Raw genomic sequence first — 27,368 nt, forward strand, 5'->3', positions numbered from 1 at the left:
AATCGAGTTCAAGAAAATCATATACATACAGAATCTTCGTTTGTTTCTAAACAAAAATCGTATACTTGAATATTACTAACGCTGGTTATTTGACAAAGACTATAGCAATAACTGAACTTTTTCCGCATTCAGTCTAGAGATTTTGATAATCTTGACATGGCAATACGCTGCGTCAACGTATAAATGATGTGCACATTTGATTACTGAATTAAAAGTTACCATTTTTTTTTTTAAATTTCAAAGTCCTTCGCAAGGACATTGTTGATATGACCTGCAGGAATGAAAAGAAACAAAGCTGCATGTATTTGATTGAATTTATTCGTTCAATGACACGTAGAAGCTTGCAATCAACATGATACACTTTTTTTTTGCTATTACTCACATTAGACATTATGAAGTACTGCTCCTTTTCAACTCGTCTTTCATTCCGTCAATTTTCTGAAAATCAACTCGTGGTAAAGTTATCTTTGGAACTGGCCAAGCTGTGTTAGGATCGACAGACACCGGATTCAAAAAATGGTCAGTCAATTCCTGCACACTCTGACCCCAACGACTATTCAAGATAAATTCCATCGTTGCACTGCATGCAAGTAGTCGATGACCGTCTTCGTTAAGGGATTCCAATCGCTCCACCATCAGTTTCTGGCAATAGACAATCACAACATTAACGTACAATCAGCTGCAAATTCTATATGATCAACGTAGGTACATAAAACGCTGTTGATTTAATCACATTATATTTCCATTTATTTTTCAAAATAAAAACTCAATGATATTACGTGATTCTTGTCGCTCAGTAGTCTGAGCTCGCGATAAAACTGGTACAAATTAAGTAGCGTCCTTTTGTACGTTGTAGAAGCGATTTCGAAATTGTCTTCGAGGTTGTCGTTTGGAGGCTGCTTCTCTTGAGTAAAATTATATTCCGAAGCCTTTCTCCCGTACCATTTATTGAAAAATCTACCACCCGCTTCAACTTGAGCAGGAAAGCATTTCGTGCGGCCCGTAAAGGGCGAACATTTGACGAACAAGTATCTACACAGTTGGAAAATCTCTTCTTCCGGTGCTTCGATCAAGTGCACGAGGTATTGGGGATATACTAACAGCAATCCGGTCACTGCTTCGGAGGAATATTCCTTGGCGGCGAGACTGAACGCTTTTAATACATGGTCACTCGATTCGTTCGTTTTAGCGCAATAAATCAGTCTGCAGATATCCGAGGTTCTGTTGCTCTCGACGAAATGCAGCATCGACTTTCTCTCAGGTTCCTCCATCGTGCTACACGGTTGTTTGGTCGATACAATTGATATGGTGGATGTCAGCACAACTTTAAAACACGTGTTGCTGTATGTTTGTTTGATATAATACGGCTGCACATTTCGTTGTGATGGCAATCCTTAATTGGAAGCAACGATTCGGTAAGCTGACAAAGTTAGTTTTCATGAAAATGATGTATATGTGGAGTGTTTAAAATACTGTATATGCTTGCATACTGTTTAACAATATGTGAGATTTTTGATAAAGGTTCCACTAAATTTGTCTTAATCAGTATTCGTAGTTGCCTTAGTTGTTGTGATTATGAGTTTGATACACATAGAGGATAAAATAGGGATCCTTACGACGATAAGGAAAAGACATTTTTCAGCAGGGGCTTTTTCCTTCGTTACTTCTTTTCTGTTGATCCCACGCTCTTTTTGCTGCGTTTTCTGAGTTCCTGGGGGTCCAATTGGTCGGGAAAGAGTCATACGAATCAATTCTGAGACGAAAAATTTTTTGGTAAAAAAAAAAGGAAGGTTAACCCCTTTGTATTCTTGGCGAAAATTTTCGCGATTTTGAAAAGTGCTGGAACCAATTCCTTCATGCACTATTCCGATGTAATTTCGCGAGAGAAATCGATTGGGGGCAGTCCCAATACGCTGCGATCAACGCATCAAAAGTTACAGACAAAAAACAAAACCGGTGATTATATGAATCCTTACGTAATGTCTTTGATGTGTTCTTATACTGAAAATATTTATTGCTATTCCAGGTACAACCCGAGGTGGTTATCGGTGGTTGTTCGAGGTGGTTGGCGACTGTTGGAGGTGGTCGGAGGTGGACGAGGAGGAGGACGAACTGAACTGAGTCTCAAAGCCCTGTTGACATAAAAGCAGCTATTCGATAGAAATTATAGTTTATAGTTTACACAGCCCATTGCATGATATTTCATTATAAATACGTATGTTTCGTTGTATTTAGGAATAATTTATCAAATATACAGAGGTCATGTGCAAATAATAAATGAATTGATTCGACCGCAGTTTGATGTATTCATTAGAGCTTTAACAATAAATTTAAGCTTTGTTACTTCTTTTATTTTATTATGGATAATCAAAAACATTTCCGACTAATCGTGCTGTGGAAGCATGGGGATTAAACCAAATGTAGGAAAAGATTAGAAACAGTGTATGTAGAGTACGGGTATTTTTCTAATAATGCAAATAGAATAGAATACCACGCCTTGCGAATTAGCTTTCCAGACAGAGATGAATGATGAATTTTAAGGACTGCATTATCGTTGTTGAATACTCTATGCCTCATGGGAAAAGAAAATCTGTAACGACAAAATTGATGCACCGGATCATCGTCGACTTTAACTTTTGAAATGTCCTACCATTTCCGAACACCTCCAACCATCCTATTTACCTATATTACTAGATTAGCTATGATATGAAAAGAGAAGAATTATTCGTTTCGAAATGGGATTCTATTCGACGCGCGCTCGATGTATTCCATAACATTAGTATTCATAATTATTCCAACAACTTTTTATTTGCTCTCTCGATCTTGAATTTTCATAGGCATAGAATCGAAACGTTGTTTTAGCTGGTCGCAAGTGAAGTATCTGCGTTGGGTGGAGGAGCAGAATTGTTTTTCGAAAAGTATTCGGATGGAAACAAATTCCGAGTAACTGTAATACATCACGGATGCGCTAATTTTGAACGAGATGAAATGGATGCTTCGTATATGAGACAGTATTTAACGCTGCGCAGTGATTTAAAGACCTAGAAAGGCGATAGGGAGAGAAGGAACGACGCTTCTTAACACTTCGAGTGTATTTTAACACAAATTTGAAAGATACGAGCGAAATTTTTCATCATCCAACTGTCGCAGAACGGCAGCGTTATCAGCCGAGTCGTTCACTGAAGAATATATCTTCAGTCAACGGCTGACCATCGAAGAGCCTGGCCGCTTGAGTCTGGAATCGGCAGGAGAGCTGAAGTGTGTATTTCTTGTATGAAACGTGCAAACTGAAAGCATTATACATCATATCATATCATCATACATCGTACACCATGCATCATACATCGTACATCATACATCATACATCATCATACATAGTATTAAAGGTCGGAACCAAAGTTCGGATGTCGGATGTTCAGAAAGTGACGTCACCAATTCAAAATCAGCTAGCCGAATTCCTCAGTCGGGAAACAACCGCGCAGTAGAGCGGACGTATGAGAGTCGCGCTCCGCAAATTTCGAGTACCGGGTTCTCAACCTCTCGGATCCCGCGCTGCGGGTCCGCTACGTATTTCGAGTACCGGGTTCTCAACCTCCCGAAACACGACTTTCAGGACACGCGCTCCGTAGTTTTTGCGCTCAAGGTCCACTACCTGCAGGAACTCGACTTCCAGAACAAGCGCTCCGTAGTTTTGGCTGTCCAGGTACTTGACCTGATGACTTTTGACCTCCGGGAGTAATTTTGCGTAGTTTCGGCTGTACAGGTTCGTGACCTCGTGACTTTTGACCAAGCACTGTGTAGCTTCTGCGCGGGTCCGCTACGCGGTGAAACTCGACTTCCAGGATAAGCGCTCCGTGGTTCCTCGTTCATGTTTACAATAAATTATTTCAATTCGTTTTTCGCGCAACCCCAAATTCGGTAGCTGTCAGTCCGCTAATAAAATTTCTCGACTTCCAGGATAAGCGCTCCGTGATTCCTGGTTCATGTTTACAATAAATTATTTCAATTCGTTTTTCGCACAAGCCCAAATTCAGTAACTGTCAGCCCGCTAATAAAATTTCTCGACTTCCAGGATAAGCGCTCCGTGGTTCCTGGTTCATGTTTACAATAAATTATTTCAATTCGTTTTTCGCGCAACCCCAAATTCGGTAGCTGTCAGTCCGCTAATAAAATTTCTCGACTTCCAGGATAAGCGCTCCGTGATTCCTGGTTCATGTTTACAATAAATTATTTCAATTCGTTTTTCGCGCAAGCCCAAATTCAGTAACTGTCAGCCCGCTAATAAAATTTCTCGACTTCCAGGATAAGCCCTTCGTGGTTCCTCGTTCATGTTTACAATAAATTATTTCAATTCGTTTTTCGCGCAACCCCAAATTCGGTAGCTGTCGGTCCGCTAATAAAATTTCTCGACTTCCAGGATAAGCCCTTCGTGGTTCCTCGTTCACGTTTACAATAAATTATTTTAATTCGTTTTTCGCGCAACCCCAAATTCGGTAGCTGTCGGTCCGCTAATAAAATTTCTCGACTTCCAGGATAAGCGATCCATGGTTCCTCGTTCATGTTTACAATAAATTATTTCAATTCGTTTTTCGCGCAACCCCAAATTCGGTAGCTGTCAGTGCGCTAATAAAATTTCTCGACTTCCAGGATAAGCGCTCCGTGGTTCCTCGTTCATGTTTACAATAAATTATTTCAATTCGTTTTTCGCGCAAGCCCAAATTCGGTAGCTGTCAGTACGCTAATAAAATTTCTATAACTTTATAATCTTCTCATAATCTTTTTGGTAAAATATGTCGATAAAAAAATTATATTAAACCTTACACATTATTTTTGATTTGTTCTCATGCTGAAAATATTTTTTACTATTCAAGGTATAACCTGAGGTGGTTGAAGGTGGTCGGAGGTGGACGAGGAGGAGGACGAGGAGGACGAGGATTTGTGCTGGGTGAGTAAAACACTTTTATAATATTTGATGGTAATTGTAATTATATTTCATCTGAAATATTACAAACTTGTCAAGTTTACAATAAATTATTTCAATTCATCTTTCGTGCAAGCACATATTCAGTAGCTATAAATAATCTTGTACAATTCATTATATTATCAATTAGTTAATTAATATTCTTATAATATTTAATGGCAATTGTAATTATATTTCATCTGAAATATTACAAACTTGTCACGTTTACAATAAATTATTTCAATTCATCTTTCGTGCAAGCACATATTCAGTAGCTATGAATAATCTTATACAATTTATTATATTATTAATTAATTAATTAATTACATTAATCCTTACACAATATTTTTGATGTGTTCCTATACTTAAAATATTCATTACTATTCCAGGTATAACCCGAGGTGGCCGGAGGTGGACGAGGAGGAGGACGAGCTGGACGAGGAGGAGGACCAGGTGGACGAGGAGGAAGACGAGGTGGACGAGGAAGAGGCGGGGTGGGTCGTGGGAGAGGACCTCTCCTCTCCCCAGAGGCGGGGAGGGGGAGGGGCGGGGAAGGGGGAGAGGTGGGCGGGTAGGGGGAAGGGAAGGGAAGGGCTGGGGAGGGGGAGGGGGAATGGGGGAGGGGAGGCGGAGGGGGAAGGGGGAGGAGGGGGGAGGGGGGAGGGGAGGGGAGGGGGAGGACGGGAGGGAGGGAGGGAGGGAGGGCGGGCGGGCGGGCGGGAGGGTGGGCGGGTGGGAGGGAGGGCGGGAGGGAGGGAGTAGAGGACGAATGTCAATGCGAGCCCGTTAGAGTGAATAGAGCAAAACACCCCCCTCCCTCCCGCTCGAGCCCCCTCCCTCCCTCCCACCCTCCCGCCCGCCCGCCCTCCCTCCCTCCCTCCCGTCCTCCCCCTCTCCTCCCCCTTCCCCCCTCCGCCTCCCCTCCCCTCCCCCATTCCCCCTCCCCCTCCCCAGCCCTTCCCTTCCCTTCCCCCTACCCGCCCACCTCTCCCCCTTCCCCGCCCCTCCCCCTCCCCTCCTCTGGGGAGAGGAGAGGTCCTCTCCCACGACCCACCCCGCCTCTTCCTCGTCCACCTCGTCTTCCTCCTCGTCCACCTGGTCCTCCTCCTCGTCCAGCTCGTCCTCCTCCTCGTCCACCTCCGGCCACCTCGGGTTATACCTGTAATAGTAATGAATATTTTAAGTATAGGAACACATCAAAAATATTGTGTAAGGATTAATGTAATTAATTAATTAATTAATAATATAATAAATTGTACAAGATTATTCATAGCTACTGAATATGTGCTTGCACGAAAGATGAATTGAAATAATTTATTGTAAACGTGACAAGTTTGTAATATTTCAGATGAAATATAATTACAATTGCCATTAAATATTATAAGAATATTAATTAACTAATTGATAATATAATGAATTGTACAAGATTATTTATAGCTACTGAATATGTGCTTGCACGAAAGATGAATTGAAATAATTTATTGTAAACTTGACAAGTTTGTAATATTTCAGATGAAATATAATTACAATTACCATCAAATATTATAAAAGTGTTTTACTCACCCAGCACAAATCCTCGTCCTCCTCGTCCTCCTCCTCGTCCACCTCCGACCACCTTCAACCACCTCAGGTTATACCTTGAATAGTAAAAAATATTTTCAGCATGAGAACAAATCAAAAATAATGTGTAAGGTTTAATATAATTTTTTTATCGACATATTTTACCAAAAAGATTATGAGAAGATTATAAAGTTATAGAAATCTTATTAGCGTACTGACAGCTACCGAATTTGGGCTTGCGCGAAAAACGAATTGAAATAATTTATTGTAAACATGAACGAGGAACCACGGAGCGCTTATCCTGGAAGTCGAGAAATTTTATTAGCGGACTGACAGCTACCGAATTTGGGGTTGCGCGAAAAACGAATTAAAATAATTTATTGTAAACGTGAACGAGGAACCACGGAGCGCTTATCCTGGAAGTCGAGAAATTTTATTAGCGCACTGACAGCTACCGAATTTGGGGTTGCGCGAAAAACGAATTGAAATAATTTATTGTAAACGTGAACGAGGAACCACGGAGCGCTTATCCTGGAAGTCGAGAAATTTTATTAGCGGGCTGACAGCTACTGAATTTGGGTTTTGCGCGAAAAACGAATTGAAATAATTTATTGTAAACATGAACGAGGAACCACGAAGGGCTTATCCTGGAAGTCGAGAAATTTTATTAGCGGACCGACAGCTACCGAATTTGGGGTTGCGCGAAAAACGAATTGAAATAATTTATTGTAAACATGAACGAAGAACCACGAAGCGCTTATCCTGGAAGTCGAGAAATTTTATTAACGGACTGACAGCTACCGAATTTGGGGTTGCGCGAAAAACGAATTGAAATAATTTATTGTAAACGTGAACGAGGAACCACGGAGCGCTTATCCTGGAAGTCGAGAAATTTTATTAGCGCACTGACAGCTACCGAATTTGGGCTTGCGCGAAAAACGAATTGAAATAATTTATTGTAAACATGAACCAGGAACCACGGAGCGCTTATCCTGGAAGTCGAGAAATTTTATTAGCGCACTGACAGCTACCGAATTTGGGGTTGCGCGAAAAACGAATTGAAATAATTTATTGTAAACGTGAACGAGGAACCACGGAGCGCTTATCCTGGAAGTCGAGAAATTTTATTAGCGCACTGACAGCTACCGAATTTGGGGTTGCGCGAAAAACGAATTGAAATAATTTATTGTAAACATGAACGAGGAACCACGGAGCGCTTATCCTGGAAGTCGAGACATTTTATTAGCGGGCTGACAGCTACTGAATTTCGGCTTGCGCGAAAAACGAATTGAAATAATTTATTGTAAACGTGAACGAGGAACCACGGAGCGCTTATCCTGGAAGTCGAGTTTCACCGCGTAGCGGACCCGCGCAGAAGCTACACAGTGCTTGGTCAAAAGTCACGAGGTCACGAACCTGTACAGCCGAAACTACGCAAAATTACTCCCGGAGGTCAAAAGTCATCAGGTCAAGTACCTGGACAGCCAAAACTACGGAGCGCTTGTTCTGGAAGTCGAGTTCCTGCAGGTAGTGGACCTTGAGCGCAAAAACTACGGAGCGCGTGTCCTGAAAGTCGTGTTTCGGGAGGTTGAGAACCCGGTACTCGAAATACGTAGCGGACCCGCAGCGCGGGATCCGAGAGGTTGAGAACCCGGTACTCGAAATTTGCGGAGCGCGACTCTCATACGTCCGCTCTACTGCGCGGTTGTTTCCCGACTGAGGAATTCGGCTAGCTGATTTTGAATTGGTGACGTCACTTTCTGAACATCCGACATCCGAACTTTGGTTCCGACCTTTAATACTATGTATGATGATGTATGATGTATGATGTACGATGTATGATGCATGGTGTACGATGTATGATGATATGATATGATGTATAATGCTTTTAGTTTGCACGTTTCATACAAGAAATACACACTTCAGCTCTCCTGCCGATTCCAGACTCAAGCGGCCAGGCTCTTCGATGGTCAGCCGTTGACTGAAGATATATTCTTCAGTGAACGACTCGGCTGATAACGCTGCCGTTCTGCGACAGTTGGATGATGAAAAATTTCGCTCGTATCTTTCAAATTTGTGTTAAAATACACTCGAAGTGTTAAGAAGCGTCGTTCTTTCTCTCCCTATCGCCTTTCTAGGTCTTTAAATCACTGCGCAGCGTTAAATACTGTCTCATATACGAAGCATCCATTTCATCTCGTTCAAAATTAGCGCATCCGTGATGTATTACAGTTACTCGGAATTTGTTTCCATCCGAATACTTTTCGAAAAACAATTCTGCTCCTCCACCCAACGCAGATGCTTCACTTGCGACCAGCTAAAACAACGTTTCGATTCTATGCCTATGAAAATTCAAGATCGAGAGAGCAAATGAAATGTTGTTAGAATAATTATGAATATTAATGTTATAGAATACATGGATGAGCAGGGGGTCGAAGAGGACGGAAGTGGTCTGCGGAGGTTGGTGGCGGTAGGGGGTGTTAGGGGGTGGTCGGAGGTGTTCGGAAATGGTAGAAGGCGGTGGGAGGTGTCGGGAGGTGTATAGTGGTCTTGAAAGTGATCGGAGGTGGTCGAAGACGACGAGGAGGACGAAGGTACTCGGCGGCGGGAGGAGGTGGTTGACGAAGGTTGGCGGTGCTCGGTGGTTGTTAGGGTGGTTGGCGTTGGACGCGGTTACGCTTCTTCTCATGGGGATGATCGAGCTGATCGAAATTTTTAAGTCGCAGTCAAGTAGTCTTACGCACTCACTTTGTAGAGACTCAATCTCAAGCTTCCATACCGACACTACTTTGGTTACTACGGCTACGAATGTCGGTGCGAGCTCGTTAGGTAGATTCGATAGAGCAGAACCCTCCTACGCTTCCAGGCCCACCTGGGCCCACTTGCCCACCGAAAACTGGTCACAGAAATTTACCCAGGGGTATCCGTCTTTATATTGTTCAGTCAACGCCACGTATTTCACAAACAATTTTTATCTTTAAATCTCCCGCGCATAAAGTTGGTTGTGGCCCTGTAAAATGGCTGCCGCACGCTCAGAATATAAGTCTATGGCTCAAAATCACTCACACAGCGCATGCGCCTAATCACTCGCAAGCTATCGATGGCTCTGGTAGGATTTTCAAAGTTGTGACATAACCTTCTTTGAGAGTCGAGTGTGACCGGAGCAATAATGGTGAGAATCATTAATTAGTACTAAGAAAATATTGTAGAAAGTATGACCTGCTAGCACTTTGCCTAACCTGATGTCTTGAACATATAAACCCTCTGGAGAAAAATCGTTCAATACCAGGACCGCCTAACCTGAAACTTGAAGTACAGGAATAAAATTGTAGCTCCTCGATTGTTATCTGCTGGACATCGTTTGTGTTCTCAAAAGATTAAAAAAGTTCAAATCAGTTTAAGTAACGTAACATAGATCGAATTTATTTGGATTTTTCAATTGCAGCATGGTCGAGTGAAAGTCCGCACTACTGCAGAGCAGGAGGAATTGAAGAAAATAGAAAGGGCCAAGAAGGTTGTTCAGTACAGAGCTGGGATTGACTTGATATTTAAAAAGGTTTAATCATATTTTTCACACTTGCTTACATTCAAGTGAACACACCTTTTCCTGAAGCTTTGGGTTTGTTTTCAAGCATCCAGAGAGTATTTAATCTGTAACCGTGAAGAGTTGAGAATTCAAATTTACATCAGTCTTCTCGTATTGTAATTTTTTTCACTGGTCGTCTCAGCTTGCATTTGTTTCCAATGATTTTTAAAGTGGCAAGGAAGAATAGCAGCCCACTCGATAGTGAATGCGTTTTACTACTCGCATCCTATAAATATTTCTTACAATACTCATCCAAAATTTACTTATATTAGAGAAAAGAAGGGATATGGGATGATGAAATATTCCTTATGAGTGAGCAAATGGTTCTGAAAAATCCTGACATCTATACTCTGTGGAATGTACGCAGAGAAGCTTTTGGTGGAATAAAATGGTAAATTCTATTTCCAATTTGAAAGACTACCAACGTCTTTATAGAAATAGTTATAAATAAATGAATAATAATAATAGTATATTGCATCATGATTAATCTTTCAGGAGTCAAGAAGATTACGTAGAACAATTGAAGAAGGAATTAATATTAACTGAGCACTGCTTACGGGCTAATCCAAAGTCTTATAGCGTATGGCATCAGAGATGTTGGGTGAACGATCATTTACCCGAACCAGACTGGGCAACGGAACTATCACTGTGTGCGAAGTGCTTGAATTTGGATGAGAGAAATTGTGGGTCTATAATACAGTCATAAAAATGAGTGGGTTATTATTTAAAAAATATTTTCCATTTAATTATTTATTTGTTTCTCTTCCAGTTCACTGCTGGGACTACAGGCAGTACGTTGTAAAAAAGGCTGGCATACCAGAGGATGAGGAGTTCAAGTTTTCGACAACGAAAATAGAAACTAATTTCTCCAATTACTCGTCGTGGCACTATCGTAGTCTAATATTGCCAAAAATGTTTCCGGATGAAAACGGAGAGCTACCTATTAGGGAGGATAAACACATTGAAGGTGAATATTTCAGCACCTTGATAATTTCCAATGTACTCAAATACACTTAATGAACATAGCATATATTTTATGTTTCCAGAACTTGATCTTGTAATGAACGCCACCTTCACTGATCCAAATGATACCAGTGCCTGGTTTTATCAGAGATGGCTTCTGAATACCAGGTCAACATCAACTAAAACTGTATGGGGAATAAGAATGAATGAAGCCAGAATAGTCATTGCTTTTAATAAGGAAGTGTCATTGAACAAGAGTAACACACAACTCAAAGTAGACGAAAATTTGATCGACACAGAGTTCAGATCTTGTAATGCTAAAAACTACACTTCTGTGTGGATTGCAACTTTCCCTGAAAATGGGGTAAACTTGAAGAGGAATAGTGTCGTTGAGGTGTTGCACGATGGAGCTGATTACCAGCTTAACTGGTCCTTGAATGATCAGGCTTGGGCTTATAAAAGTGAATTGCCATGCAATCAGGAGCACAACGTCAAACACTTGAGTACACAGTTAGAGAATTACAAACAACTTGCAGAAATAGAACCAGATAATAAATGGGCACTGCTGACAGGTATAATTCTCATGAAGAACATTGATGCTGTTAAATATCATGCCACTATTTTGAACGACTTGGATACCTTAATTCGGATTGATAAAAAGCGATCTCAATACTACAAAGATTTGCGTGAGTTTCACTTTTACTGAATTATAGTAATTCAATGCAGATTATTTCTACTCCAAAGGTATAAAAACTTATGTTACCATTTCAGGAAGCAAATACGTAATAGAATTTATGATACGTCATATTTTCGCGGACAAAGGGATCGAATGTGAAATTTCTCAGATCGTTCTACCGTGTATGAATCTTACGACACTTTGGATGGAGCGGTACATGAGCTTTATGGAGCAAATAAATCTAGCTGGTAATCAATTGGGTGATTCGCTACAGAAACTTTGCGCTTTGCAGTCATGTGTGAAGCTGTCTTTGTCAAGTAACGGTATAAAATCACTGCAGCGATTCCCAACGTTGGAATCCCTCAGGTTTTTGTCATTGCGGGATAATAAGTTGTCTAGTCTAGATGAGATACTGGATTTAGTCAAACGAAATAACTTGACTGAGCTCGATATACGTGACAATCCTGTTTCTAATGCAACTGACATTCTCACACAGTTGACCATGATTTCACCTGAACTCAAAGTGTTTTTAACTAGTCAACCAGGCTTAAACATTGATTCTTCATCATGAGTTTGATTCTTCTGATACATTTTGTAAATACTGAGTCTAATGAACTATGAAGACGTAGAAGCAACAAACGAAATTTTGCATATGCAATGAAATTTTGTATTTGATATTAATCGTGTTTGCAAATTCTTCAATCATGCTTGTTGCTACGTATTTGATTCTGTTGTACGCACAGACATTCGTCCCGTACAGTGCTGTAAATACTGTATGAATGATGGATGGTATAATTAGGTATGTGTTCGGAAGCACACAACACCAGTTTTGAATAAATATTCACATTCCTAGATAATGTTAATCATTATTTCCACCTCATCTTATGTCATCACTACAGTTAAAATAATTCAGGTAATTTTTGTGTAAAATTCGCCATTTTCCATTGTATCATAAATCAATATTTTGGGAACCAATATTTGCAGTCCCAAAAAACCAATAGACTCAAAACGCGAAGAAATAGTATATTACCGAAAACGGGTGATCCCGAAGAAAATCGTGAAAGTCTGATTTTTTATAAAGCAGTTCGTTTCGCAATCTTTGAATTATACTTACGGAGTTCCGGAAGTCAAAATATAGGTACATATAGAGGAAACTTACCTTAGAATGATTATAGTGCGACTAGAAATGATTCCTTTGCATTCAACCGCACATTTGTATATTATTTCGCAATATTTACTCTTTGGGATTACGGATTGGAAAGGTACAAAAAACAAACACGAGTAGGCATATGTTAGTCCTTTACGAGTTGTATTCAAACAGCTCTGTATTTTCACCGAGTTAAGTGTAACAAATCACCGTTAAAGAAAAGCGATAGGTCTTTCATCGAAAAATTACGTATTTCCTGATCTCAGCTAACCGTAATTGTTCAGTTGCTTATTATTCCATCGATCCAGTCAATGTAGGCAGATGCACGGACGAATACAGACGGTGCGCCGACAGTTCCGCATGGCGAAAGTCCCCAGGATACAATACCGACGAGTTCCCATGATCCGGAGACCAATTGAGCCAATGGACCACCGGAGTCACCCTGATCAATGCGAATCATTTACATAGTAAGAAATCAACGAAACCCTGCGGCCACGCGCATCAAACGTTGCGGATGATCGAATTGATTACTTACGGAGCAGGCGGAGATCCTCGAGTTGTCGAGGGGTCCAGTGCAGACGTTGTCAATGGCGGTTGGCACCAGAGGAGGGTTGGCTACGAATCTGGACAAGGCGTCGTAGCACACTTGGGTGTCAACGATGGGGATGGTGGCCGTCTGCAAAACGCTCGGCATCGACGGAAGTATGGTCTGGGAAACGGATCCCCATCCAGAGAGGACCGCGTCTCCGGCGTGCAGGGTTCCTGCAGCTGGCAGACGGATCGTGGCTACATTGGCGTTCAGGGTGAAGGGGCTAGCGAGCTTGATTAAAGCGATGTCGTGAGGTGCTACACCGCTGAAATTCAAAAATAGCATGCGTTAGATGAAAGATGTTTTTCGTAAGGTCAATCATCAACCCCAGATCTATCCGTCATGGAAAGTACCCGAAGTGTATGTGTTATCACACCGATTTTCTTCATACCATGGTGTGTCGTAGCGTATGAAAGAAAATTAGACACTTTGTTTTACGTCCCAGTTCAGTCGTTTAAGACGTAAAAACTCTTTTTGAATGTAAAACTGATTTTTGAAAGTAAACTTTGGCGGTCGTATTCAACTCTTGAAGAGCCGAATTTTCCCGTAATAAAATACTTGTCTAACGATTCTTCATTTACTACGACATATCACAGAATAAAGGAAATTCGAAAAGAAGGAAATCGGTGAGGTACCTGCACTTTGAGTAGGTTCCCTGTAAGATTTATCCTTACCCAGTGTAAGACGGGTGAATGAAGGTCTGGCCGACAGCACTGGACTGCTGAGTGCTTTCGACGACGTTGATGAGGTGCTTTCCGGCATAGACGGTGGTGCTACCGAAGCTTGGGAGCTCGGTGAAGCAGTGAGCAGCGGTGACTACCCACTCCTCGCTGATGAGGGATCCACCGCAGCTGTGGCTGGCGGAAATGATGATGCTCCATCCCCACCAGAGAGACACTTGATAGGGGTAGGCACCCTGGACGGCATCCTGACCGTTTACGATGCGGCTGTTGCCGTAGAGGTGGTGGAGCTCGGGATAAGCACCCTGGAAGTTGTGCTCGGGGGAGGCCCGCGCCCAAGTAGGGTTGGCCTCACCAACTGCAATTCGTTGACAACATTCACTTCAGAAATCCACTTTGTTATAATACGTTCAGAGTTAATTATCAGACGTAGACTTACCGGCAGCTACAGTCGCGAGGACAGCCAAACAAGCGATCGCGGCGAATTTCATCGTGCTTTGGACAAACTTCCCACGTTTCACCGTCGTTTTATATACCATTTCATACGGGCATGTGTAGAAGTGTCGGCAACCTATCACCAAAATCTCATTCGCAGATAGGGGGTTGATCAAATTAACAGAAATTCGTCATTATCTCTAAACTATAGATTCAAAGGTGATAGTCACACCTGATACAGATAAATCTCTTTGTGATTAAAATTTGTCAATGTTTCGTTTTGATATTTACCAAGCAACTTCCCGTTCTCTGATATAAGTATCGGACTGGTAGGAGCGCAATAAAGTAAAAGTAAAACGATTATTTCAGAGGTTTAAGAAGGTTTAAAATCTCAACAAATAGCGTTTGTTCTCCTTGACCTTTTCTATTAGTACCATTCTTTTACGAATATTTTGGCGCAAAGACAACTGAAAAATTCACAAAATTGAACTCAGGGGCACTGAGAAAGCTGTGATGGCTGAAAATGGGAAAACGTTTGTAATCAATTGAAAGCAAATGAAATTTTTCTTATTGTTAAGTTGTTTGTCACATTTTAGCCGACGAAAGTCATCCTTAGTTGTTAGAAAAATATTAGTAATCAAGGAAGATATTAAGAATTGAAGACAACTGCGCTTCCAAAGTTCTAATGTAGTGCGTATTTTTTCATTTATTTTCGACGCTCCATACTTCCATTAGCTATTAATATTATTTTAAGGACATCACTGATTTTCATCGACAAACGTGTCACAAATAACTCGAAAATAAAAATTGCGTATATTTTCGCAATTGATTCTAAACGGCATTTGAATTTTACCCACAATTTTAGCCGTCAAACTCTTTCTAGTCCCCTTAACGTATCATAACGTCATTTGAACTCTTTGTACGCAAATATGTCCAAATATGGTAAAATTCAGCATACAGTCATACGTGAATCGATTCTGTTATGTTTTCGTGCAACTTTGCGTTATAAGTAAAGAAATCCAGGCGTTGCTTGGGTTCCAAGGGATTTCTCATACTTCTAATGAATCTACACAATTATTTTTTTCCAATTGCTGATGCTAAAGGTCTTTTTCATTTTCACGTAGATCATACGGGACGCAGAGATATCAACAGTGGTTTAACATCTCGGTAGTCAATCGCAAGTTATCGAATGATAACAGACGTCGATCATCGCGAGTGCGGATAATTTACGCTTACCAGACGTATTTTATAGACACAATCTGGTTTAAATGATCAGAAATCAAAATGGCAATTGGTAACAATATTGTTATCAAAAATTGATCCCTTAACAAATCGTGCTTATCAGGCTTATTAACGCAATGACTAAATTATCGCTTTCGGATAAAATAACTGTCTAATGGATAAGATAGACATGGTATGGAACACAAAAGAGGAGGTGGAACATATATACCGGTGATTGTGGTACTTTATTTCACTGACGTTTACACGATACAATCTCATGCCAGCTTCACGTCCCTTTGCCGAAACGCACTTTCGAGTACATTCGACCCAATTAACCGAATTAACGGCTGTACTAAGCGGTTTCAGAGGTGATCCAGTCGGTGTAATTAGAAACCCGAACGTAGACAGACGGCATTCCGGAAACACCGCAGGGAAAAATACCCCAGGAAATAATGCCGACGAGCTGCCACACGCCGCTTATCAACTGGGCAAGAGGACCGCCAGAGTCGCCCTTAATTAGCGAGGATGAGAAACACGACTCCGTCATTTCGTTTGAAACGTAGGCAGTCACCAAAACGCTCTGCTTATGCTGGCGATACTCACCGCGCAGAAGGTGACGTTCAAGCCGCTCGGAGATCCGGTGCATATATTCGTGTCGTCGAGCGGCGTGACGCCAATCAGACTGTACAGAGCTGAGTAGCACGCGCTGTTGGTGATTATAGGGACGGTAGCGGTCTGCAGAACGGTTGGCAGTACGATGGTATCGTTGAAAGATGTGGAACCCCATCCGGTGACGACCGCATTTCCGGTGTGCGTAGCGTTTTGGGCAGGTAGAGATATGGCGGAAATTACGGAGGTGAAGTTGAAGGGAGTGGTGAGCCTTAGCAGGGCGATGTCGTTGGGATTTTCGCCTCTGGAATAATCAGAGCATAGAATTGTACCGAGTAGACAAAATCCGAGTACGAAACTCAGGCGTGGGACACGTCTTACCCTTGGTAAAGAGGGTGTACTATCTGCTCTTTGACACTCGACGATTGCTGAGTGGACTCGTTGACGTTGATTAGGTATTTGCCACCGTAAACTGTCAGGCTTCCGTACTCTGGCAAGTCAGTGAGACAATGACCCGCGGTTACGATCCATTCTCTGTTTATTATTGCGCCACCGCAAATGTGGCTGGAGTTGATTTCCGGCGGAAATCCCCACCAAATAGATACTTGATAAGGATAAGCTCCCTCGACAGCATTCTGACCGTCGGTAATCCGCGAGTTGATGAGTCCTACCTTGCTTCGAGTGACCCTTGAGTGACCCAAATGTTCCGCTGCGGTGGTGAACCGGTGATGCGGGTGCATGCGAATAATTGGTAATTGGAAAAGGAAAAGAGGTCAGACAGTGGCCGAGGGGGAGAGTAGACTTCCATTTTTAGCAATTATCGTTACTCACGGGTTACTAGATGGGCCGCAAATATGACCAGAGAAACAACAGCGTAGAACTTCATCCTCGTATTGCGCAGGTTGATTGCTATCTGATTGGCCTTTATATACAGATTCAGTTAATCAAATCGTATTGTTCAATCTATCATTGAGCATTCGGTGTTATCGCTAGCAGCTGCACAATTTGTCAATTGCTGGCTGTAACCGAATTTATACTTTTCTGTTATACGCATCGAACGTTATTTCAGTTTCTCGTACAGCATCAGGAAAGAATTATTTTCACACACAAGATACTCATTGTCAAAGATCACTCTCCGTTGAGCTCAAGTTTGATTTGGTAATAAAATCTTCGTCGATATTGAGAAAAATTCTTACCTTGAAATCATTAGATATTAATTTCTACAGTGGTGAGGCGCAGAGATGATTTATTCAACTTTCGTTTCTTTTATCAACTCAAATAGCAATCATTGCGCGATGCCCGCAAGATGATTATCGACTGTATCGAGAACAGTGTGTATACGTAAACAGTCTAAAAACAACAATCAGTGGCGATCTCTTTCTGGATAAAATTGATTTCGTATTACAATCTTATCCTTCATTCTTCACGGCGTAATCTGCAATCAGATAAATCGATAAGACAGATTGAAAACGCCTTGAGACAAAACGCGAAAGAAGACGGACTATGACGACTCACTGTTATTTCTATTCAACTATTACGTACCAGCGGCTTTGATAGTTGTTTTCGTCAGTCAAAAAGCAATGTCCATCGGCTGGATTCCTACTTTGTCGTAAAGCTTAAAAGCAATAAAATTCAAGCCGCCTGGTTCAAAGTTACGGTTAAAAAATACATAGAAATTCATAAAAATAGATATAAATTGATGTATTTGAAAATAATCAATCGTAAGTTTTGTGTTTTGGCAAGGAGGACGACTGTGAAAAATTCATGATAGTAACATCGAAGTGTATCAGATCTGTAAATCTTTACGTTCTGAGAAATCGTGACTGCTCTACAAACAATCTTAAACGTACGCGAAATAATCTGGGCGTTATAATAATAGTCCTCAATATTAAGTCTTTACAGTAGGTATATGAAGCTATTACGCTTTCGGGAACAAGTTCAGAACATTTCAATTAAAAAAGATATTCACATAAATAATGTCCTCAATAAAGATTCTAAACAATAGCCTAGGGTATGATGAATTATAATTATTACAAAGAGAAAAAATGCCAACGTTTGAAACAAGCGGAAGAATGGAAGAAGCGTGAGATAAAAATCTGAGATTTATCTACAACCATGGAGCACAGTCTCGAAGCTTTGTGACCAAACCAGAAGACATGTCTTAGAATAAGCACTAAATGTCTAACTGTAATAAAATATTACTTCCAACAAGGTTAACACCGTCTCTCCCTGGTTTTCTATTATTAATGAGATTAACGTACGGAGATTGAAGAATGGAGAGAAATACTTTTAGCAAAATATAGGAATCTTCAATAATCATGCTCGACAACTATGAAATCTATACAAACGATTAACTAGTAGTGTAATTTAATCTGCATTTATCATGTCGCTATAACAGCTGATCTAAGCAAGTTAAATAAATAGTAAAATAATGAAATGAAATTAAATAAATAAATAAATATACATACAATTCTTTTCGCGGATTTGTATGATTACGTACGATATACCGATGGATTTTCTCCTCTACAGAATACGGAGAATAATTCATTGTGACGCCATACAGTGACATACATGTATTTTGTCACTGTAAGAGCTAATCTAAGCAACTTAACTAGATTACTAAACATTGAAATAAAATAAGTAAATAAATGAATACAATTCTGTTCACAGGTTTGTATAACTACGTATAATATACCAATCAATTTTCTCCTCCACAGAATACGGAGAATAATTCGTAGTGACACCACAGAGTGACACAGACAATTAACTATACAAAATACTGCCGTGTGGACGTCGTATTAACAGGGTTTCGCGGTCAACGGTTTTTCTCTTTTGTCCTTTACTCCAGTGTATACACAAATTAAGGATGGTTGTTGGCGGGCCAAAGACAACGAGTAATAAATAAGTTGCTGTCACAGCTACGCCTTTGAGCAATTTGCATTCACTCCTTAAACTAAGCTTAAGGCGTCTTTGTATATCAAACAACCTACAATATCTTAGCACGGAAACACTATAAACTAACACGGTTATTCCAGTCGTTGTATATAACCAAATCAATGCCAATTTATGCAAAGGTTGTATCATTTGATATTGCCAAGAATTAATGGTGAAAGTACATTAAGAAATTAAATTATATCAGGTAAGAAAGAAAAGTACGAATCTAGGCATTTTTTGATTTATGGCATAATCACTGCTATGAATACTACGTGTATATAAGATGATCTTTCACTGAATTTTACCGAGGACTTTTAACTGGCTCGCAAACAGTAATCTTGATGTATTAATGTGAATGTTCCACGATTATTTGTGGTTGCAATATTTCTGCTTGAATATGAGATGCGTTAAAGATATTGAATTTTACTCCGATTTCACAATGAAAAGAGAGGGAAAATCTCGGCAGTAAAAACTCAGCCAAAATTCCATGTTCTGACCTGAATATCACGTTTGATTGCAAGGGTAGGTGAAAGTTACCTTTTTCAAATACTCCGAATTACGGTGAATGTAACAATTAGCTAAGAAAAACTATCACCGAGGATGTGCAGAGATCCGTCGTTAGTCAGAGGTATTTTGTTTTAGTGCTCATATCCTATCAGTTCTCATAATTACTGTTATTTCCGTAACTCTTATCTTATAATTTACATATTCCCTCCCCGTAAAATTTTTTCTTCAAGTGTTGCACGTCACGAGGCGAGTTATCGCTCGAATACCGGCCCAAGTTTCTCGCGCTGTTGGAACAATCTGTGTGGCCGGTAGAAGGAAACCGTAAATACCACGATCTCTCAACTCCACCGTATAAGCGTATTTTATTCCAGCTACCCCCTTCGCCCAGTCGTCGGAGCCACCTGAGTGACAACAAGACCTGATAACTGGATAGGCATGGAAAGCAAACAGGACCGTGAATGATAAAGCCAGTCTTTCTCGTACCTGAGGTAGGATAAAGGAGCTCAGGGGAGGCGCCAACCTGGTACTGAGTTCCGTGCACCTTGAGGATGGCGCTCGTAGCCTTCCTCGCGACGTTGGCGAGTTCCTCGAAATCTGGCGGGCGTATTTTCGTGTAGCCCCAAGGGACAAGCCACATTTGGGAGTAGGCGTGCAGCGTGAGGTACATCCTGACCGAGAAGCAAGTTTCACGTCACGTGGAATACTTGTGGGAATCGATAACGAGCGGGCTAGATATCCTCACCTTATGCTCTGCCGGTTGGCCAGGATGTAGTCGGCTATGGCGCGCGTTTCCGGTTCCGAGAACGCTTTTGGTCCCGCGTAGGTTTCATGACAGGGATCGGTGCTGGCCGCTCCGCTGTCTTCTTCGCCCCAATGGTAGCCGAAATTTCGGTTTGGATCGACTCCTTCGCACCGGTTGAATAACCACCGGGTGTAATGAGATACCAGGTGGAACAAGCCGAGCGGACCTGATCTAATGAAGATTTCAGGTCAAATTACAAACGTGGATAATACGCGGAGGCTGGGTGCTAGATTTGTTCGCGAATCCGCCACGCCTCGGAGAGTCTACGTGATCGCGACACGTGAAAGCAGAGCAAAGATCCGCCGCGTGTCATCGATCAAGATACGCTGGATCGACGTTGAGGGGGGTATTTTGTTACCTGGCCTCGTTGTCGGAATCTAAGTCTGCGTGATTGCTCCTGGTTTTGCGCCACAGGCGATCAGCTGTGTGGCTGAATTCGTAGCCGTCCGGATTTGAGACTGGCAGGATCATCCAGTCGGATGTTTCCAGCAATTTTGAATAGGTCGAATTCTTTTCCACCAACTGATTCAGGATGTAAGTCGCCACCGCTGGACCTATCCATTCCCGCGCATGCATTCCTGCCGGAATATTACGGACAACTTTATTATTGCTGGTTGAAACTTATCGCGCTCATTTTTAATCTTACCACGAAATGACTGAAAATTAATTCAGTTCGGTAAAGAAAAAAAACAGAGATTCTCAATTAAAGTCCAAGAATCATCGACTGTAACGAGTGTCCCTAAAGAGTCGAAATATTAATAGTTTGGAAATTTTTATGGCACAAAGCGAAAGTTAACGTTTCTGACACTAAGTACTATAGTAGTAGTATACTATAGTTTCCAAAGAAAGCTCAAATTCTATTTTGTGATCAATGACAGGTCGAGTAATAACGATTTCAGGGAGAGAATATATTTAGAGTAGAAAAAGAAAAGAAACTGTCGCAGTGAATTCAACCGAGGGAATTTTGGAACCAACTTGCGATATGCGATTACTGAACGAAGAGATTTGGAAAGCGATTGACTCGTTTCAACGTCATAAGTGCCTTACGGCACTTTTGGATCACGCAAAGTAACTGTGTGGATGTTCCTAGCGAAACAGCAGATTGCATGTTTTATACGGCTCCACCTCACCTTGTCAAAGAATTTACACAGACATGGGAAACGTTGTAGCACGCGAGTTTCAAAGGCCAAGTCTAACTGTGAACCCGATATCTGGGCGAATGACGTTTTGGCATTTTGGCATTTGGATGTCGGGTTACGTAGGAAATTCAAGTATAACTTCTTCGTATAACGTTTGATACGACTGAACAAGTTTACTTCATAATTACATGTGATTTGAAGAAAGTTTTGAAGCCCAAGATTTTTCTGGCACGATCTGCGTTGCTGGATGTTCATAACTGGTAATTTATGCGTTCGCATATTTATTCTCTGTGAATTTATGATGCCCAATTAATCCGCACTGCACACTCACACATAATTCATTACACTTTTCAAATCCAGCCAGTGTTCATATTCGGTGCCTAACATTGTTCCTAATTATGTATAGTGGTTTTTATTAACACAATTTACAACCGCGCGGTTAAATTCAAATTCGTGTGAACAGTTACACGGAAGAAAAATGCCTTGGGCTGAATAATCCATTACAGAAGAGATTCTATAAGATAACATTTGCTGGACTGAATTGACGGTGAATTAAAATGTCGAGAAAAGAAACGAACGCATGAAATTGTACCGCTGATCGATCGGCTTTGCTATTATAGTTTCACTCACCACCATCGATCCATACCACCGGCTTACTCTCTCCGTCCTTAGTCAGACCCGTTGAAATTTTGGCTAGTTTTAAGGGTTGTCCCTCGTAGCTGTGGCCGATGGTTACTAGCTCCACGAGGCTGGGGTAAGTAAACGCCAGATATTCTAAGTACCTGATTATATCTATATCAATAAAAGTGAAAAATGTAGAGAATAAATTCACCTAAACAAAGCTCTAAGTAACGATATGCAACTACATACATCCATGCATCGTTATAAACCAGTACGAGTGAAATTGGACAATAAGGTAATCCGTTAAAAATACACGATGCGTGTTTTTTTTTTATGAAAGAATCGTGAATGATTACCGATGATTAACAGAGCGTACAGATTTTTTCGATATTGTTTAGCGAATTCAAGTGTTTAGAATAAAATTATAGTGACCGTCAACTCGTATTATTTTTATTTTGTCAAATGTCGTTTCGTACTGGATCCTTTAGTGTTCACCTAGTGGTATTGCAAATGTATAATTCCTGAGTTGTACCTGCATATCTGTGGTATCGCTTCCACGTCATAGAGTGACCCTGACTTGTGACCAAGTCCTCTCGTTGCTCCTTGGACATTTTTGGATTTTGATACGCGATCGTTTTCTGCGCAAGTATGAGAAACATTAATAACCCGATGTTAGTCGGATAATATTATCTATCCGAGATTGACATGATTGCAATAATACGTAACGAAGAAATAATATTCCAGTTACAGAAAAAAATTCAATTTCGATCTCTTGATATGGATACTTTTCACAATGACGAAATAGGAATATTACGTGATGTCGACTTGTTTGCTGCATGGAGTTTAACATGTTCCTGTAGACCAGAAGCGTGAGAATTTGTTTAAATATTGAAAGCGGTCAGGCCACTTCACGGACAGTTTTCCCCGATAGCTGTGATCATAAGTCTACAAGGATACGGATGATTTCCGATATGTACAATAATTCGCGTGATAGAAAAAGATAATAGCTATAAAACATAAGTAGGATCAGCTAGAAAGCGTTGAAATTATTCCAGGCAAAATCCGGTCAGCAACATTTACATTATGGCACAAATCCTCATCAGGACGACGTATTGCTGTTTCATAGTTAACTTTTTGTCGCGCCCTTCGACCCGTCTATCATACTTCACCGCATCTGTTCCGGCGTACAATGTTGCATTTCATGTGCGTCATTAATCAAACTGCAACTCAATGTTCACGCTCGTACTTGTATTTCTCACATATCGATTCCTGCGCTACCTTGCGATATACAGTTAGTTACTCGTTCCTGTGAACCTCCGACACTCCCCGTTCCATTCATCATTAATTAACTCGCAACACAGGAATCTGGAGTAAATATATATAAATCGAGGCTAAATCACGTGTGTCCCGCCCCACGTGCTTATATCAACACGGATAAAAAATGCATCGAAATTGCATCCGAATAGAAAGAAAAAAGTAAACTGAATAAGCCTGAATGTTTGTCATTGCGCTATTTTATCCTCACCTGTAAATCGTTTATCAACACTTTAAACCCGAACTTCTGTTCCCTCAGCGAATCCTTTAATTCACTGAGCATGTCCGGAGCGACAACGACATCTGTGGACCTGAATGTGAGAGAGAAAATGGATAAATAAGTGAAAAAAAGGATGTCTCCATAATTTGATTCCTATCTCTCAGTGGTAACAGTTTTTTTTTGTTTTATTTTTCCTTCTTCCCGAGAACCGTGACGGTTGGTTATCACTGTTGGTACTTTCAAGATAGAGAATTCAATCTACGAGATGAATCGTATAATTTATGCAACGTCTTAACGGCCAAGATCACATCTGTTAGGTACTGTTTTAATTATTATTATTTTTTTTTTTTAATCTAAATCCTGTGTAATATCTAAGCACAGCACCGAGCTATTTACGGCAGTTTATCGAACCGACATCCCGGTACCGAGGATGGACCATCAATGCGTGGTCATAGTTGTTCTCCGAAATGGGTAGATACAAAACCCGAGAGTATCGCTGCCATTGCAGGAGTCTGGTGGTACGGACTGTACGAAGCGGAATTTTATCCGATCAAACAAAATGATAAAAACTCGGCAAGATCCGTTACTCGTTCTTATTTAGCGCGTTTGGGAAGGTGGCATGATCGGCGACGCCGCCGGGGAAAAAGAAACAGGTATATATGCAATACTTTGAATCTCGATCGGGGGACCTTGGCGAAATGTAATAATGAAGGCAAAAGGCGTTTGGGGCGTTTGAGATTGAAGTCGATCGTGACCTGTTTTTCGCCGGCAGCGTCCAGAACTTTAGCCCGTCATCGCCCGACTCCATCATCTCTTGGAGTTCGGCGACTTGGCTGTCGGTCGTCGGCGTTATCCTGAGCAGCTGATGACCCTTGTAGGTTACTCGGTTCGGCCGAGGTTTGCTGCTCTTCGATTCACCGCCGACGATGTTGTTCACTATGGAGCTGATCCCGCTGGCCACCAGGGTGAATATCGTCTCGACGAATCCGGACAACGTGAAGCCCCGAAATTTCGAGAGCCAATTGTCGGTACCGTTTTTCGGCAGGAGATCGGTCGGTTCGAACGGATCCTCCTCGTCATCTTCAAATGCTGATTCGTAGGATCCATCCCGCCAGTTTGCACTACTCGGCACTACTTGAAGCTCGGAATAATTTCCTTCGAACTCGTCGATCTCGATCCTGCGTCTTCGGGGCGGAAAAAACTTCTCCCTTGAATTTTCGTACCTGCGTGTGAAAATGTTGGTGTTTTTTTTTTTTTTTTTGTTTTACTTGTTTCGTCTCGTTAATTGCCGTCAGACGGCTTTAATCGAGGTGCAAAATATCACCCAGCGACTGACCTAGAGGACGATGCCGGATCCTCGATTTCCGGATAACTGTCACGCGGTATTTCGTCACCGACACCACCGAAATCCCGATAATTCGTACCCTCGATAATCGCGGGATTTCCGCTGACTAGAATCGCTGATGGCAACGAACTGCATATCGTGGCAAAAGTTACCGCGAACAAACTTCCCGAATGCAGAATCATACCGTTGCGCACTGATATTCACTCTTCGATAAAAAGTAACAAATATAACAATAAATAAATCAACTCGCGGATCAAGAGAAACGGTAACGAACTTTGCATCCAAACTCTACGGCGGTTCCTCGCTTACTGTCTGAAGCTACTCTCCGCGTTCGTTTCACTGTCCAATGAAACTCCTGGCGCTTCAAAACTAAACTCTCAACTGCATGTATGCGATCACTTGTCGCATTACCGGTCCTACAACTACAGGTGAGGGTATACGTATTCGCATATATGAGGTAAGCGTGTGTGTACGTACTGCAAGTTTACAGGGAATGCAGTCATGTGCAGGGAAGTGGAGATCGGGTAGCCAATGGCTGGAGTTCCTAATTCCGATTCATGTTGTCGATCAATTTTTCATCGGGCTTGTGTCAGTTGAATGAATGACTCTGCGATCGTTAACGATAAGTGTGTCAAGTTTTTTACAAATTTGAGTCAATTACGGAATGAGTATGGTAAATTTACAATAACAATTAATGTAACAGTCGGTGAACTTGATTTACCGGTTTGAAAAAGTGTAAATCAATTTTACCATTACTAGAGGCGAAAATTTTAAATTGCATTTACTTGTAATTTGTTACAGAAAATATTTAACGTTTTAATATAGGTTTGGATATCAAACTTGAAACTGAATGAAAATTTCGATGAATAGTGTTTCGAAGAAGGTTTCAAAGTACATAGACTCCGTCATAAGCTTAGAATTTTAAACACAATTTTTGCTCTCGGACTTCAAGCGAGTCGAAAGGAGAGAAAAGTAAATTGTTGTTGGCTCAATCGGTGCAGCATATAATTACTTCACTATTTCAATACTTTAATTTTTTCACTTTGAACGATGACAGGTGTCGAAGCTTGAGTAAAAGCAACGTTATCAGTGGATACCACATCGCTCGTATCTTTTCATTTCTCAAACGCGTATAATGATTTCCTTATTTTGAACTTGATCCTACAAACTCTATCGGCACTGCGGTTGGGCAATGTGTGACTCACTGTACATACGTCATGGGCGTAGTAGGTCAGTACAGTTTTCCGTTATTCCGGAATATTACCACGACTGTTATTGCTTATCTCGAGTACATCAAGACGTAAACAGATTTCGGTAACGGAATGACACAGTGCGCGAACCGAGCCAAAGTTCCGCAACTCTAAGCTTCGGTTAACCCTAAGCAATTAGCTCGCAAGACTCAATTTCAAACAGTAAGGATTCGTATTAATTACTTCGTTAAATTTTCTAAAGTAATACATAAAATATTAATAAGATGAAAAATTTTCTTACCGTGCCCGGAGAATTGGCGTGATTCGAATAATTTCATCGTCGCAGATTGATTTAATAATTAAGCTGTTAAATGTGTCATTTATTTATCCTTAACTATGTTTCAATAGTATTGTAGTATCTGAAATGCAATAATTAGGTATACGCACTACTACGACAAATATATTACGCTGGTATGTTTTATACAGATGCATATGCATCTTAATAAAATTGTATAATTACGTGCAGCGTAATGTATCAACAACATGCATCACGTTAGTTTGATATTCGTTACATTAAAATTGCAATTAATATATTAACAATAGACGTAATATCATAATGACTATTGACTATTAGTCTGTTGAATTTTACTTCGAAAGAGAAACGATTTCCGTATGCGTACAATAATCGTAATAATGTGTGTATTTAGACCGAAACACCCGATACATCCATCTTTGATCGGCATCGCTAAACTAAAGATAAGCGAATCGTGTTGACACAAATAATCAACTGAAATTTTGACAGGCACGTAACGTCCAATTTGTCAAGTTTGACCCACTCGGGACGAGCAAAAAGAAATCGTTAATTGCGTA

General features: G+C 41.0%; 4 protein-coding genes across 5 annotated transcripts; 1 reads left to right on the forward strand and 3 right to left on the reverse strand.

Annotated features, from left to right (window-relative positions):
* Window positions 1-345: 345 nt before the first annotated feature.
* Window positions 346-1,271, reverse strand: LOC124175623. Its single transcript, XM_046556022.1, has 2 exons — window positions 780-1,271; window positions 346-642 (listed from the first exon to the last, which is right to left on the reverse strand). Exons 1-2 carry the CDS (start codon window positions 1,269-1,271, stop codon window positions 391-393), a joined length of 744 nt encoding a protein of 247 aa, XP_046411978.1. The 3' UTR covers window positions 346-390.
* An 8,335-nt stretch (window positions 1,272-9,606) lies between these two features.
* Window positions 9,607-12,597, forward strand: LOC124175726 (geranylgeranyl transferase type-2 subunit alpha). 2 transcript variants are annotated; one of them, XM_046556171.1, is made up of 7 exons: window positions 9,607-9,692; window positions 9,966-10,076; window positions 10,379-10,497; window positions 10,602-10,789; window positions 10,876-11,073; window positions 11,153-11,755; window positions 11,841-12,597. In XM_046556171.1, exons 1-7 carry the CDS (start codon window positions 9,690-9,692, stop codon window positions 12,314-12,316), a joined length of 1,698 nt encoding a protein of 565 aa, XP_046412127.1. In that variant the 5' UTR covers window positions 9,607-9,689; the 3' UTR covers window positions 12,317-12,597. The 2 variants fall into 2 exon arrangements, with proteins under 2 accessions (XP_046412127.1, XP_046412128.1); XM_046556172.1 differs by lacking the exon at window positions 9,966-10,076 and having other exon boundaries at window positions 9,625-9,692.
* A 440-nt stretch (window positions 12,598-13,037) lies between these two features.
* LOC124175624 (transmembrane protease serine 9-like) lies at window positions 13,038-17,359 on the reverse strand. Its single transcript, XM_046556023.1, has 9 exons — window positions 17,258-17,359; window positions 16,808-17,135; window positions 16,421-16,730; window positions 16,171-16,328; window positions 14,888-14,922; window positions 14,601-14,732; window positions 14,156-14,519; window positions 13,428-13,746; window positions 13,038-13,334 (listed from the first exon to the last, which is right to left on the reverse strand). The coding sequence occupies exons 1-9, from the start codon at window positions 17,310-17,312 to the stop codon at window positions 13,173-13,175; spliced, it is 1,863 nt and encodes a 620-aa protein (XP_046411979.1). The 5' UTR covers window positions 17,313-17,359; the 3' UTR covers window positions 13,038-13,172.
* A 1,336-nt stretch (window positions 17,360-18,695) lies between these two features.
* On the reverse strand, window positions 18,696-25,850 carry LOC124175406 (carboxypeptidase A4-like). The gene is made up of 9 exons (XM_046555630.1): window positions 25,300-25,850; window positions 24,719-25,186; window positions 23,955-24,054; window positions 22,962-23,067; window positions 22,439-22,600; window positions 21,028-21,247; window positions 20,610-20,840; window positions 20,351-20,535; window positions 18,696-20,268 (listed from the first exon to the last, which is right to left on the reverse strand). The coding sequence occupies exons 1-9, from the start codon at window positions 25,488-25,490 to the stop codon at window positions 20,093-20,095; spliced, it is 1,839 nt and encodes a 612-aa protein (XP_046411586.1). The 5' UTR covers window positions 25,491-25,850; the 3' UTR covers window positions 18,696-20,092.
* Between the last annotated feature and the right edge of the window lie 1,518 nt (window positions 25,851-27,368).

This window comes from Neodiprion fabricii, chromosome 2 (assembly GCF_021155785.1).
Source record: "Neodiprion fabricii isolate iyNeoFabr1 chromosome 2, iyNeoFabr1.1, whole genome shotgun sequence".
NCBI classification, from domain to species: Eukaryota; Metazoa; Arthropoda; class Insecta; order Hymenoptera; family Diprionidae; genus Neodiprion; species Neodiprion fabricii.

Coding starts and splice junctions, on each gene's coding strand:
- LOC124175623 (XM_046556022.1), bottom strand. CDS start 1,271: ATGGAGGAACCTGAGAGAAAGTCGATGCTGCATTTCGTCGAGAGCAAC. Junction 643..779: donor TACTGAGCGACAAGAATCAC/GTAATATCATTG, acceptor GTCTATTGCCAG/AAACTGATGGTGGAGCGATT.
- LOC124175726 (XM_046556171.1), top strand. Junction 10,498..10,601: donor GCTTTTGGTGGAATAAAATG/GTAAATTCTATT, acceptor TTAATCTTTCAG/GAGTCAAGAAGATTACGTAG. Junction 10,790..10,875: donor GAATTTGGATGAGAGAAATT/GTGGGTCTATAA, acceptor TTTCTCTTCCAG/TTCACTGCTGGGACTACAGG.
- LOC124175624 (XM_046556023.1), bottom strand. CDS start 17,312: ATGAAGTTCTACGCTGTTGTTTCTCTGGTCATATTTGCGGCCCATCTA. Junction 16,329..16,420: donor TGAACGTCACCTTCTGCGCG/GTGAGTATCGCC, acceptor TCGCTAATTAAG/GGCGACTCTGGCGGTCCTCT. Junction 14,733..14,887: donor AGAGAACGGGAAGTTGCTTG/GTAAATATCAAA, acceptor TTTTGGTGATAG/GTTGCCGACACTTCTACACA.
- LOC124175406 (XM_046555630.1), bottom strand. CDS start 25,490: ATGATTCTGCATTCGGGAAGTTTGTTCGCGGTAACTTTTGCCACGATA. Junction 23,068..23,954: donor TGTTGATAAACGATTTACAG/GTGAGGATAAAA, acceptor ATACTTGCGCAG/AAAACGATCGCGTATCAAAA. Junction 21,248..22,438: donor GGTGGTATGGATCGATGGTG/GTGAGTGAAACT, acceptor ATATTCCGGCAG/GAATGCATGCGCGGGAATGG.